Genomic DNA, 13,765 nt, shown 5'->3' with positions numbered 1-13,765 from the left:
ATTTACCTCAAGAATTTGGTTAGAGTTGTCGACGACGCCCCTAACTCGGCTTATGTCAATGCCATATTTTGAACTAATTGACACCATTTGTTTATCACTGAACTTGGCAATAGTTTCTGCAGTCCTGAAAATGCATTCCTGAATCAAGAAAAAAGTCTTTGTATTAGTTAATCTCACAAGAAAATATGACACAATAACTAATTCCATTATTTGTTAGTCGAAAGAAAGAACCCAACCTGGAATCTTGGCATTTTTTCAAGATTGAGCTCCAATCTGAACCAACTTGAGCACCACTTAAGACCAACAATTCAAGCAACATCTTGCTTGATAGATAAGAGCTATGAAATCAGTCATATTATGGGCGTGTGTGAATGCTAGAGAGAGGAAAGAGGGAGATAGAGAGGCTTACTTGTCATCATGGATAGGAACTCCCCATTCTTGATCATGGTAAGCGACATAGACTTTTTTTTTTTTTGGCAAAGCAAAGAAAGTGAAGTTATAAGAAGAGTTCTCCCCATTCGAACCAGCCTTTTGTTCCAAATAGGTTCTAGATTCTAGAAAACTTCAGAGAAACTAATAAACAGATACTTAATTTGATCAACTACAATTCAGCAATAAACTAGATCTACAAGAACACATGGGAGTAATGATAGCAGCTAACAAATATTTAACAACCCTTTTCTCCACAGCTCTACTTGATTATAACAAACTTGTTGGTATCGTGTCTTGCCCAATGGTCCTTCAAGTCAACTGGATGAGTAAGATCATGACCCTCAGCTGCAAGTCTCAGTAGAAGTTTCCCATATGCTCCGTTGCTCATCTTCCTGCTAGCCAAACGAGCCCCAAGTCTTGTAGAACTCATGGGCAGAGGATACTCTGATATTTTAATGGTGCAACATGAAGATTGCCATCCACCAGCTCCTCATTTGTAGCACAATCTGGCAACACCTGTACAAGAACAGTATGGAGGAGGCACCATGGAGAAATCAAAGTCTGCTTTTTCCATAAGAATATTATTCAGAATCTTCGTTTCTCGTTTTCCTTTAGGCATAATTTTTCCCTTTGTCGTTTTAGGAGTCTTTTTGGTTTGCATTGGTCTGAAAACCTTAGATGCAACCTGGTTAGAACCCTTCACAGAATTCTTAAGTTTTCTACCTTTGGCAGGTTCAGTTGCTGAGTCGATATTGTTCATTGGTCAGGTGTGATAGCAATGATTCGAATGGGGCCAACAGGAAGAATAGGTTGCGGGTTTATTTGGACTCCTTGGAAAGGATTTGAGCTGGTTTTTGATGCAGAGAGAAAACTCCCTGGATAAAACCAGGTAAAATGTGGAACAGCCGCCCCTGCTGTAGCTTCAAGTATCATAGGGTTTCTATTGGAGTAGGTCCCCATCTTCACAACTACGAGATGTCTCAGCACTGCATCTGGGAATATTGTTTCCTGTGCTTTGCTTCATTGCCAGCTCCTTAAACAAAATGAAAATGACATAGACAGGATTTGTTTATGAAAAAAGAAGATATTGATCATCACAACTCATAGCATTTTCAAAGTAAAATAATAAGAGACCAAGTCTTGTGTATTGTATAGCACGGACTTGTGAAACCAGCTGTTATGAGCCATTTCCTATCCATCTTGTGTATTGTATATGTGTAAGAAATGGCCAGCATCCGATCTAAAAATTGCAGAATAAAGTGCCACACACGATCAAGCTTTCAGAGACACTTTCTAAAGTTTATTGGCATCTAGTGTTTCAATAAACGTTGATACGTCATACAACATAATAATGGGAACATATATATTGAGAGTTAGGTGAAAAAAAAAAAAAATAATAAGAGTCATTGCACAAATATTTACATACCTGAATTGGGTGTGATAAAACTGCATCTCTTCTCTTTCTCAGTGCTTTTTGATGTGATATCACTCGAAGAATCAAAGGGAACCACTTTCTCAAACTTTTCAGACTTTGATCTTCCATAATGGGCAATTCTCATCTTTTTCTATGCCTGAAGCAGAGCCATCTGTTCCCTCCTCTCCGCAGCAATGCTTCCTGGAGCCTCAATTATCAAAGACGAAGAGTAACTCAAAGGATGCCTCCACAAGAGGAGAAACCCCAACACAACTCACGGCAACTGTCATCATAAATAATACCATTGAAACTTTTCGACTTCTTCCTCTCTAAAGTAGGAATTTTGGCGGAAACATTTGGGATGACAATCTTCTTTGCACTCAAACTCAAGCTATTGGGGTCATTCCCTCGCTTTACTGTAGGTGGTCTCGGGGATTTCAACTTAGGAGAGATTGGAGGTTTAAGCAAAGCCTTGGTTCTAGGATTGGATTATGCCAAAATTAAGAAAATTGCAGCCTGTTTTTGAGGTAATTTGAGAGGGAGTTGAAAATTTGCTTTACTGTATTAGCCACTTATACGCATAGCGCGGGCACAAGAGGGGATTTTAAATTTAAATGAAATTTTGAGAGGGAGTTGAGGCCATGAGGCGCCAAGTGAAATTTTCAACCTCCTTTGCCTTTTGACAATTTTATCCACTTTATTATTAACATATTATTTATTCACACAAGATATTTTAATAAAAAAATAATTTTAAACAATATAATTGAACACATTTACTTCTAAGATTTTATACTTTTATTTGGTTTAAAAGATAATTTAATGATAATAATTAAATACAAAACATTATTTCGTTGGATTTTAAAAATAATAATAATATGATCTGATTAACAACGTTAAAAATAACATGTCATAGCATCTCCAATAGCTTCAATAATGTAGATAAGGTCGTAATAATATATTATATTAATATTTTGTACTTTTATTTGATTTAAAATATAACTCAATCCTCATTCTCATATTCTTCGTTCTCTTTCTCTTTTTCATCTTCTTCTTCATCTTCTTCTTCCTCTTCCTCTTCAGCTTCTTCATCTTTCTTGTGCTCTTCATCATCTAATTGATTTTTTCTTGAAGCCTACATATAAATTCTAATTAGGGTTGGTTCAAAAAGTTCAAAACAAGTTTGATTGACATCAACCAAAAATATTAGATGAACATGGTTATTAGCATTAAATGATTATTGAAAATATGATTTTTAACTAATAATTTAAATAGAATATGATTATTAATTAATATATGATCGGTAGAATGATAAAATTAAAAAAATTAAATTAATATGATTTTATTATTATATAATGAATAAATAGATAATCCAACGTAGAGATTTGATATGAATGAAATAGTCAAAAGTAAATTCTTCTTATATTATTTTGTTATTATATAATCAATAAATAGATAATCTAATGTTGGGATTTGATGTAATGGACTAATCAAAGCTAAATTCTTCTCATATTAGTTAAAATTTGTGTTTGGCTTTGGTTTTGGCTATTTCAATGAGAATGCTCTAACATATATATATATATATATTTAAAAAGACTAACAAATATTAACAAAAAATTAATAAATTAGTGGTGATTTTATAAACGTCAGCAAACCTTCTTATTTATTGGTAGGGCATTTCAGAAATTCAATTAACATTTTGAGGGTATTTTTGTATCATTTAAATAAGTTTTTTTTATTATTTTTATAATTTATTTTACTACCAATAAATTTATAATAGCTTTCACCGCTGATGCTATATATTATTACTGGCGTAATAATATATACGCCGGCGCATTTATCAATTACCGGCATTTCATTGATCAATTTTCAACATTTGGTAAACGCTATCAATGCTATATAATTATTATCTACGTAACAATATAAACATTGAAAAACTACCTACATAACAATATAAACGCGTAAAATTAATCAATGGCCGGCATTTGTTCAAACGAAATAAACGCCAAAACACTTAATATTTTATCGGCGTAAACTTTATCAATTGTTGGCGTTTTGTGAAACGCCGCTGATGCTATATATTATTACCGGCGGTATATTAAAGACGCCGGCAAACACTGTTAATATAACGGCGTATAATTAATAAAGTATTGGCGTTTGTGTAAATGCCATAAAAAATATATATTATTATCGGCGTAATACTCTAAATGCCGGGAAACTACTAATTTCCCGGTGCATAATTGCTATCTTGGCGGCGTTGTTATAAATGCCGCTAAATCTATACATTATTACCGGCATAAAAATGTAAACGCCGGGAATCTTAATAATTTACCGGCGGAAATATTAAGCGCCGGTAAAATTTTATATCTACCGGCGCATAAACAAACGCCACGGATATAAACGCCGCCAATTTTACTTTTTTTTGTAGTGAAAGGAAAAAGGGAAAAAGAAAAAGAGAAAAGAAAAGAAATGAGGTCCAATCCTCACTTCCGGAATCCAAAAACTGACCCGACGAAAACAATTTTAAAAAACATAAAACAACTAAAATAAATTAAACACAACATCAAATAAAATAAAACCAATTTACAATACAGTAATTTAAAATAAAGAACTAATATATTAATTAAATTAAAAACACACCTTCAGTGAAAATACACGTAAAAACGGGATATCACATTAGTTGCAATGCTCAAAGAGGTGCACCTAGGTGGCGATTGGCGGTGACTTTGTCGTTGGAATGACTTTCCTTGTATTGAAATGTGGTGGATCTAGTCTAATCTTCTATTCTGCTCTAAGAATGATGGGAAACAACAATAAAAGTATTAATGTCTATATAAAAGTGGTGAGAAAGAATTAAGAAGGAAATTAAGCATGAAACATGGTTTAGAGATGACTAATCACTTGTAAGTTGATTAATGACCTTAACTCCGATTACAACCTTAACCAAGGCAAGATAAGGGGAGTATGGCACGTCTTGGGCTTGAGGGAAACCAATGGTATGACATCTGTGGGTTACAACATCTGTGGGTTACACTTGGAAGAATGAAGGAAAAGAAGGGTTTGCTTGAGTCAATTCGTCCAATGCTAGAACTGAGTTTTGACGGTTAAGGTGGGTTGTATTTGTTGAGATTTCCCTTGAGAAAATGGTGTAAATGGCATAGGGTAGAGTCCGATTGGTTACAATGCACGTGGAGGTGAGCCTAGGTGGCGATTGGCGACAACTTGGGTGTTGGAATGACTTTCCCTATTTTGAAATGTGTTGGATCAAGTCTAATCTTCTATTCCACTCTAAGAATGATGGGAGAGAAAACAATAAGAGTAATAAGGCCCATATCAAAAAAGGGAGAAAGAATTAAAACTGAAATTAAGTGCGGAAGATGGTTGAAAGATGATTAATCACTTGTAAGTTGATTAATGCCCATAACAGCAGTTAAAAGCTTAACCAAGGCTAGATAAGGGGCGTATGGCACATCTTGGGCATGAGGGAAACCAATGGTATGGCATCTGTGGGCAAATTCAAAGAATGAAAGAAAAGACGGGTTTCTTTGTATCAATTCGTCCAATGCTAGAATTGAGTTACGACTATCAAGGGGGGATGTAGTTGATGTGATTTCCCTTGAGAAAATCATGTAAACGGCATAGGCTAGAGTCCGATTAGTTGCAATGCTCAAAGACGTGCACCTAGGTGGCGATTGGCGGTGACTTTGTCGTTTGATTGACTTTCCTTGTATTGAAATGTGGTGGATCAAGTCTAAACTTCTATTTTTCTCTAAGAATGATGGGGAACAACAATAAAAGCATTAATGTCCATATAAAAGTGGTGAGAAAGAATTAAGAAGGAAATTAAGCTTGAAAGATGGTTTAGAGATGACTACTCACTTGTAAGTTGACTAATGACCTTAACTCTGGTTACAAGCTTAACCAATGCAAGATAAGGGGAGTATGGCACGTCTTGGGCTTGAGGAAAACTAATGGTATGGCATTTGTGGGTTACAATTGGAAGAATAAAGGAAAAGAAGGGCTTGTTTGAGTCAATTCATTCAACTCTGGAACTGAGTTTTGACGGTTAAGGTGGGATGCATTTGCTGAGATTTCCCTTGAGAAAATGGTATAAACGGCATAGCGTAGAGTCTGATTAGTTGCAATGCACATGGAGGTGCACATAACTGGCGATTGGCGGTGACTCAGGTGTTGGAATGACTTTCGTTCTATTAAAATGTTGTCGATCAATTCTAATCTTCTATTATGCTCTAAGATTGATGGGAAACAAAACAATAAGAGTAATAAGGCCCATATCAAAAAAGAGAGAAAGAATTAAATTCAAAATTAAGTGCGGAAGATGGTTTAAAGATGATTAATCACTTGTAAGTTGATTAATGCCCATAACTCCAGTTACAAGATTAACCAGGGCTAGATAAGGGGTGTATGGCACATATTAGGTATGGGGGAAACCAATGGTATGGCATCTGTGGGCTAAAATTCAACGAATGAAAGAAAAGACGAGTTTCCTAGAGTCAATTCGTCCAATGCTAGAACTGAGTTATGACTATCAAGGTGGGATGTAGTTGATGAGATTTCCCTTTAGAAAATGGTGTAAACGGCATCTGTGGGTAACAATTGGAAGAATGACAGAAAAGAAGGGATTGTTTGAGTCAATTCATCCAGTGCTCGAACTAAGTTTTGACGGTTAAGGTGTAATGCATTTACTGAGATTTTCCTTGAGAAAATGGTGTAAACGGCATAGGGTAGACTCCGATTAGTTGCAATGCACATGGAGGTGCAGCTAGGTGGCAATTGGCGGTGACTTGGGTGTTGGAATGACTTTTCTTGTTTTGAAATGTGTTGGGTTATGTCTAATCTTCTATTCTGCTCTAAGAATGATGGGAAACAAAACAATAAGAGTAATAAGGCCGATATCAAAAAAGAGAGAAAGAATTAAAACTGAAATTAAGTGCGGAAGATGGTTGAAAGATGATTAATCACTTGTAAGTTGATTAATGCCCATAACAGCAGTTAAAAGCTTAACCAAGGCTAGATAAGGGGCGTATGGCACATCTTGGGCATGAGGGAAACCGATGGTATGGCATCTTTGGGCTAAAATTTGAAGAATGAAAGAAAAGCCAAGTTTCTTAGAGTCAATTCGTCCAATGCTAGAATTGAGTTACGACTATCAAGGGGGGATGTAGTTGAAGAGATTTCTGTTGTGAAAATGGTGTAAACGGCATAGGCTAGAGTCTGATTAGTTACAATGCTCAAAGAGGTGCACCTAGGTGGCAATTGGCGGTGACTTTGTCGTTGGAATGACTTTCGTTGTATTGAAATGTGGTGGATCACGTGTAAATTTCTATTCTGCTCTATGAATGATGGAAAACAAAACAATAAGAGTAATTGATGGGCCCTAAGGTGGACCAAGTCTTACAGATCAATTACAAGATTAAGAGCCACAAAGATCAAGAGAGCAATGCAAGAATTGGTACAATTCAATTGGGATGAAGCTAGCAAGAACCCGACACTCATGATGGGCTTGAAAGAAGGAGAACTAGTTTTGATTCACTCGATCCAAGCTATGGAAGACACGACTTGGGCCTATTGTTATTGAAGGCCTTGGACTTATTCATTTCATTAAAAGAGCTTATTTTGTTAGTCTAGAATAAGTAGGCTTGAGGATGTCAGCCCACACATATGTCTTATTTTTAATGAACTAGAGTTTTTGGGAAGGCCTTATATTTTGGCCAAGGGCATATTTAGAAAGTTATTATTTTATTTGAACTAGGGTTTTAGATGTTACTGTAGCACGGTACTGTTCACGCTACAGTACCACGACACTATTCCTTTAGGGTTTTGGGGATTGTTTATTTAAACCACTTGTAGCCTCATTTGAGATGGTAAGACATTTTTTATTGAATTTTTATTCTGAGTGAGTTTTCTCCCCTTGTTCTTAATTGAACTCTTGAACTTATCAAAGGTAAATCACAACTTTTGTGGCGTTCCTCCTTGTAATTTGGGTTCTTGAGACGGGATTTCATTGGGTTTAGATTTTAATATAATCTAGGTTCTTGAAATGAGATCTTGATGAGTGTGCGAAAGTGCACTCTATATACCCTATTATTGGACTAAAATACTAAAATGTGAATAGAAATCATAGGAATTAATGTGTATTCTTAAATTGAATTTCTATTTAGGTTGGGATACTCCTAAGCAGTTTTTTTATGTCTAATTTCAGAGTTTATAAAAGAGCAAGTCAAGCCCAGCCAAATTCAAAGGAGGACATTCATGGGGTTTGAGAGCAATTTGGAAGAAAAGAAAAAGAAAAAAAATCACAAAATGAAACCACAGGAAGTCCAAGTCCGAAATTCGCTAGGAGACAGTCTGGACATACTTTAGTCTTTTGACTTTATCGTTTTACTCATATATCGGATTGATGCGATTCTTGATGCATTGAAAAGATATCTTAAAGGGCTATAACTTTGTCTCTAATAAGGATTTCCAAATTCGAACTCCTGAACGGTGTACGTGGCTGCCAAGATAAGTCCTAAAATTTAGGCGATTTTTTTATGCGGAAATCAAGAGGACATTAGGGTTTCTTTCTTACCCTATATAAGCATATCATTAGCACGAAATGGAGGGGAGGAAGAGGCATAAGAGGCAGATCTGAAGAGAGGAGAAAATCACTTCCATGGCCACCGTTCGCTTCAGTTTTCTCTGGAGATTTTTGTTGTCCATAATATTTATGGGTAACTAAATTCTCAAGTAGGGTTAAGGATGAACTTGCACATTAGATGGTATTTCTAATTTATTCTTAATTCATGTATTTGATTTTCAATTACTAAAACTCTTTTGTTTTATCATTCTCAATTCATCGTTGATGTTTTCTTCTCCGAATAATCATAGAATTTATTGTGTTTATGGATTCAGTCATGCTTTTTCTATTGAATGGATTAGTTCTTTGATTACGTTTGGATCAATTATTTATCTATATTGATTTAGTTTTTGCTGCAATATCGCTTCCTGAGTATATTGTCGTCATTGGATTTTATCAATAGGGGTAGTAATTCACGTTTTTTAAAAGTGGTGAATGTTTTTTCAAAGGGTTACATTTGATTTAAGTCTGGTTTATAAATCTATACCTTCGGATTGGGAATTGCTGGAATTGAGTTCCTAATTGAGTTATCCAATGAATTAAGAATAATTAAAATACCAAATTTGTGCAAGGGATTCCCGACGCTTTACTGTTTGTTAAATTTGAGTACTTTTTCTGTTAATCACTTTGCTTCACTTGAATTTACATTTAAAATTAATCTTTGTTCTCTATTACTTATTTAATATTTTTTCTTTAGTTTCTTTGTTCCTCTTGCTATTCTTTTAATTTGTCTCCTTGTGGAATCGACACCCCAAAGCTGTGCTACAACTACCGCGTTATTCTTTGGGCGTAATCAAATTTTGGCGCCGTTGCCGGGGAGACGGTAGAAGAATTGTGAAATAGTTTTTCTTTTCAATAGTTTGTAAAGGCGGTAACTTCGTTCCCTATTTTAGCTTGCTGCATTTTTTTTTTTTATTTTCTTTTTCTTTTTGTAGTTTGTTTTTGGTGTTGGGTTTTTCTCTACCTTGCATGCACAGGTATAGAGACGCCTTGGGTCGGTTTGCTTGTAGACCTGTGTTAGAGTCAGAGTTTAATTTTTCTGATCATTTGTTTGATAATTCTTCTAATTTTGAGAAAATGAGTGAACATGAAGATCAACCCACTAGGACCCTTCAGGATTACCTCCACCCTACACGCACAGCCACACCATTATGCATCATGTTTCCAGCTAATATTCGCCAATTGAATTTTAAAACAGGGATGATATAGTTACTCCCTACTTTTCATGGCTTGGAAAATGAAAATCCATATGTGCACATTAGGGAGTTTGTGGAAGTAGTTGCGACTTTTCATAGTCAAAATGCAACTGATGACATTGTGAGACTTAAATTCTTTCCTTTCTCTTTGAAGGATAGAGCTAAGAGTTGGCTATACTCTTTGAGACCACGATCTATTGGGTCATGGAATGAGATGAATCAGGTCTTTTTTAATAAATATTTTCCCCAACATAAGACCAATGCTTTAAAAAGGCAAATCTCCACCTTTGTACAAAAGGACAGTGAGACTTTGTATCAGTCTTGGGAGAGATTTAAGGAGCTATTGAGTATGTGTCCTCACCATGGGTATGAGAATTGGCGCTTAGTGAGCTATTTTTATGAGGGACTTACACCTAGAGAGCGTCAATTTGTGGAGATGATGTGTAATGGTGAGTTCTTACAGAAAGATCCTGATGAGGCCATAGAATACCTCAATGAGCTTGCTGAAAAAGCTCACACTTGGACTGGACCTAGTGCTACTGAGAGCACAAATAGGTCACGACCTGCAGGAAACCTAAATGGTGGTGGAATTTACCATCTCAGGGAAGAAGATAACCTAAAAGCTAAGGTTGAGATGCTCACTAGAGAGCTAGAGGCGTTGAAGACTAAGGACTTAAAGCCAACACACGTGGCTAATCATGCAGAGTCTTTTGGACGATGTTTTGTGTGTGGTGGGGTAGATCACCTTGCCCAAGAGTGTCCCACATTGGCTGAGATGAGAGGAATATATGAGGAACAATGTAATGCCTTAGGTATGTACAAGAAGCCTTTTACACATTTCTCTGACACCTATAATCCGGGGTGGCGTAATCACCCCAATTTTAGCTGGAAGTCTAAAAACCAGCCGCCTGCACAACCCCCTAGATCATATCCTACACCATATCATGCACCTTCATCTTCTAGGAGCCCCTTAGAAGATACTTTACATGCTTTTATTGACGCACAAGGTAAGACTAACCAAAAGTTTGAATCTTTGATTACGCAGGTTGTTGAAGAAAATAAGGAGATAAAAAGCCAAGTGTCCAAATTGATGAGCTCCTTGAGTATGAATGAGCGAGGTAAGTTTCCTTCTCAAGCTCAATCCGTACCCCATGGTCAACACATGGCACAAGAGAATTTGAAGGATGCGAATGCCATTGTGACACGACGTGGTAAGTCATTACACATCCCAACAATGAACAAATCAGAGGATGTGGAAGAGGATCAAAGCAATAGTGGTGCCGAGCTGCCCAAAGAAGCCGAGGTAATAAAGAGCCCAGTTAAGGTACCATTTCCTCAAGCTTTAAAACTGAATAAGTGAACTTTGGATCCTAACAATGAAATCTTGGATAATCTCAAGCAGGTAAAAATTAACCTCCCTCTTTTGCATGTTATTAAACAAGTTCCTACTTACACAAAAGTTCTTAAAGATTTGTGTACAGTCAAGAGGAAGCACCATGTTAAGAAGACAGCATTTCTGACAGAGCAAGTTAGTGCTCTAATTGAGCAGCGGATTCCTCCCAAGTACAAGGATCCTGGTTGCCCAACCATTGCATGCAGCATTGGAAATCATGAGTTTGGGCAAGCTTTGCTAGATTTAGGAGCTAGCGTGAATCTAATGCCATATTCTATTTATTTGCAGTTGGGGTTGGGAGAAATCAAACCAACCACCGTGGTATTACAATTGGCTGACCGTTCAGTCAAAGTACCCCGGGGTGTGGTAGAGGATGTTCTAATTCAAATTGATAAATTTTATTATCCTGTTGATTTCCTAATCCTTGACACTAGCTCTGTTGTTGATACTACTTCTAAAATTCCTGTGATTTTAGGTAGGTCTTTCCTTGCCACTGCTAATGCTCTTATTAATTGTAGGAATGGGCTCATGAAGCTTTCTTTTGGAAACATGACTCTCGAGGTGAATATCTTCCATATTGCAAGACAGCCAGAAGATGATGACGAGAGCCACTAGACATACATGATTGACTCACTCATAGAAAAGGGAGTTTCTATAGCTCATGATTTTGACCCCCTTGAGTATTTTCTTGTTAATTCTGAGTTTGATTCTATCAGTAATCCATCTGATGTAGTTGATATTTGTGCTATCTTTGATAGAACTCAGGATTATGGCACTCGGGCCTGGCAACCGAAGTTTGAGGAGTTGCCTGAGAGAGAGGAAAAGCAAATTCCTTCAAGTGTGGAAGCACCCAAAGTTGAACTGAAACCTCTGCCTAAGGGTTTAAAGCATGTTTTCCTTGGTCCAGGTGATACTTTTCCTGTTATTATCTCATCTTAATTGTCTGAGTCTCAAGGTGAGAAATTAATTCGGATCCTAAGTGAGCATAAGTCAGCCTTAGGTTGGAGCATTGCTGATATAAAAGGTGTTAGTCCCCTGGTCTGTTCTCATAAAATTAATTTGGAGGAAGGAACTAGCCCTCATAGAGACCCCCAGCGTAAGCTTAATCCTACTATGAAAGAAGTGGTGAAAAATGAAGTGTTGAAACTATTAGATGCAGGAATCATATATCCTATTGCTGATAGTAAATGGGTAAGTCCTACACAGGTTGTTCCTAAGAAGTCAAGTGTTACTGTGGTGAAGAATGACCTGGGAGAGCTAGTCCATACAAAACTTGTGACTGGGTGGCGGATGTGCATTGATTATAGAAAATTGAATGCTACCACCCGGAAAGACCATTTTCCTCTCCCTTTTATTGATGAAATTCTTGAGCGTGTGGCTGGTCATCCTTTCTATTGTTTCTTGGATGGTTATTCTGGTTATTATCAAATTGAAATTGCATTAGAAGACCAGGATAAAACCACTTTCACTTGTCCTTTCGGTACTTATGCTTTTCGTAGAATGCCATTTGGATTGTGTAATGCACCTACTACTTTTCAACGTTGCATGATGAGCATTTTTAGTGACATGGTTGAAAATTGCATGGAAGTTTTTATGGATGACTTGACTGTTTTTGGATCTACTTTTGATGCATGCTTATTGAATTTAGAGAGGGTGTTGACTCGCTGTGAGGAGAAGGAATTGGTTTTGAATTGGAAAAAATGCCACTTTATGGTACCTTCAGGTATTGTGTTAGGACATATTATTTCTTCTAGGGGATAGAGGTAGATCAATCTAAAATTGAATTAATCTCTAAGTTGCCTACACCTAGGACAGTAAAGGACGTGAGATCCTTTCTTGGTCATGCGGGCTTTTATAGGAGGTTCATACAGAATTTTTCCACCATATCTAGACCACTATGTGACCTCCTAGCTAAAGATGCCCCATTTGAGTGGACACAAGATTGTCAAGAGGCCTTTAAAACGCTAATTGGCAAGCTTACCTCAACACCCATAATGCAGCCACCTGATTGGACTTTACCTTTTGAGATTATGTGTGATGCATGTGATTTTGCTGTAGGTGCTGTACTTGGACAGCAAAGGGAGGGAAAGCCTTTTGTCATTTACTATGCTAGTAGAACTCTAAATAGTGCTCAGATGAATTACTCCACTACTGAAAAAGAGTTGCTAGCTGTAGTGTTTGCTTTGGATAAGTTTCGTGCTTACGTGATTGGTTCTCCTATTATTATTTTTACGGATCATGCAGCCCTTAAGTACCTTCTTACCAAGAAGGATGCTAAGGCACGATTAATACGATGGATTTTACTTTTGCAGGAATTTGACATCACCATCAAAGACAAGAAAGGAGTGGAGAACGTAGTGGCTGACCATCTCTCGAGGCTCACATTTGAGGACACCTCTGACCACCTGCCAATTAGGGATGATTTTCCCGATGAGCATTTACTATCTATTACTTCTCTACCATGGTTTGCTCGTATTGTGAATTATTTGGCTGCAGGTGAGATACTGGTGGATTGGCGTGCTCAGGACAAGAGGAAGTTCATAACTGAGGTACGTAATTTCTATTAGGATGATCCTTTTCTTTTCAAATACTGCCCTGACCAAATTTTAAGGCGTTGCATCCCTGATGAAGAGATTGCTAGCGTCTTGGAATTTTGTCACTCTCAAGCTTGTGGGGGCCACTTTTCAATGAAG

The 13,765-nt window shown here is 36.9% G+C and overlaps 1 protein-coding gene and 1 non-coding gene across 2 annotated transcripts; both read right to left on the bottom strand.

Annotated features, from left to right (window-relative positions):
- Positions 1–691: 691 nt before the first annotated feature.
- Positions 692–1,192, bottom strand: LOC122289234 (protein BASIC PENTACYSTEINE7-like). Its single transcript, XM_043096211.1, has 2 exons — positions 949–1,192; positions 692–876 (listed from the first exon to the last, which is right to left on the bottom strand). Exons 1-2 carry the CDS (start codon positions 1,190–1,192, stop codon positions 692–694), a joined length of 429 nt encoding a protein of 142 aa, XP_042952145.1.
- An 8,748-nt stretch (positions 1,193–9,940) lies between these two features.
- Positions 9,941–10,048, bottom strand: LOC122290588. The gene has a single exon (XR_006236451.1). It is a non-coding gene; the product is annotated as a small nucleolar RNA R71 (small nucleolar RNA).
- Between the last annotated feature and the right edge of the window lie 3,717 nt (positions 10,049–13,765).

The sequence above is a fragment of the Carya illinoinensis genome, chromosome 12 (assembly GCF_018687715.1).
Source record: "Carya illinoinensis cultivar Pawnee chromosome 12, C.illinoinensisPawnee_v1, whole genome shotgun sequence".
NCBI lineage: Eukaryota > Viridiplantae > Streptophyta > Magnoliopsida > Fagales > Juglandaceae > Carya > Carya illinoinensis.
This window is presented reverse-complemented; position numbering and strand designations above follow the sequence as displayed.

Excerpts from the sequence above, each read along its gene's own strand:
- LOC122289234 (XM_043096211.1), bottom strand. The coding sequence starts at position 1,192 with ATGAACAATATCGACTCAGCAACTGAACCTGCCAAAGGTAGAAAACTT. Across the intron at positions 877-948 it reads TCCATACTGTTCTTGTACAG|AGTATCCTCTGCCCATGAGT; the intron begins GTGTTGCCAGAT and ends TTAAAATATCAG.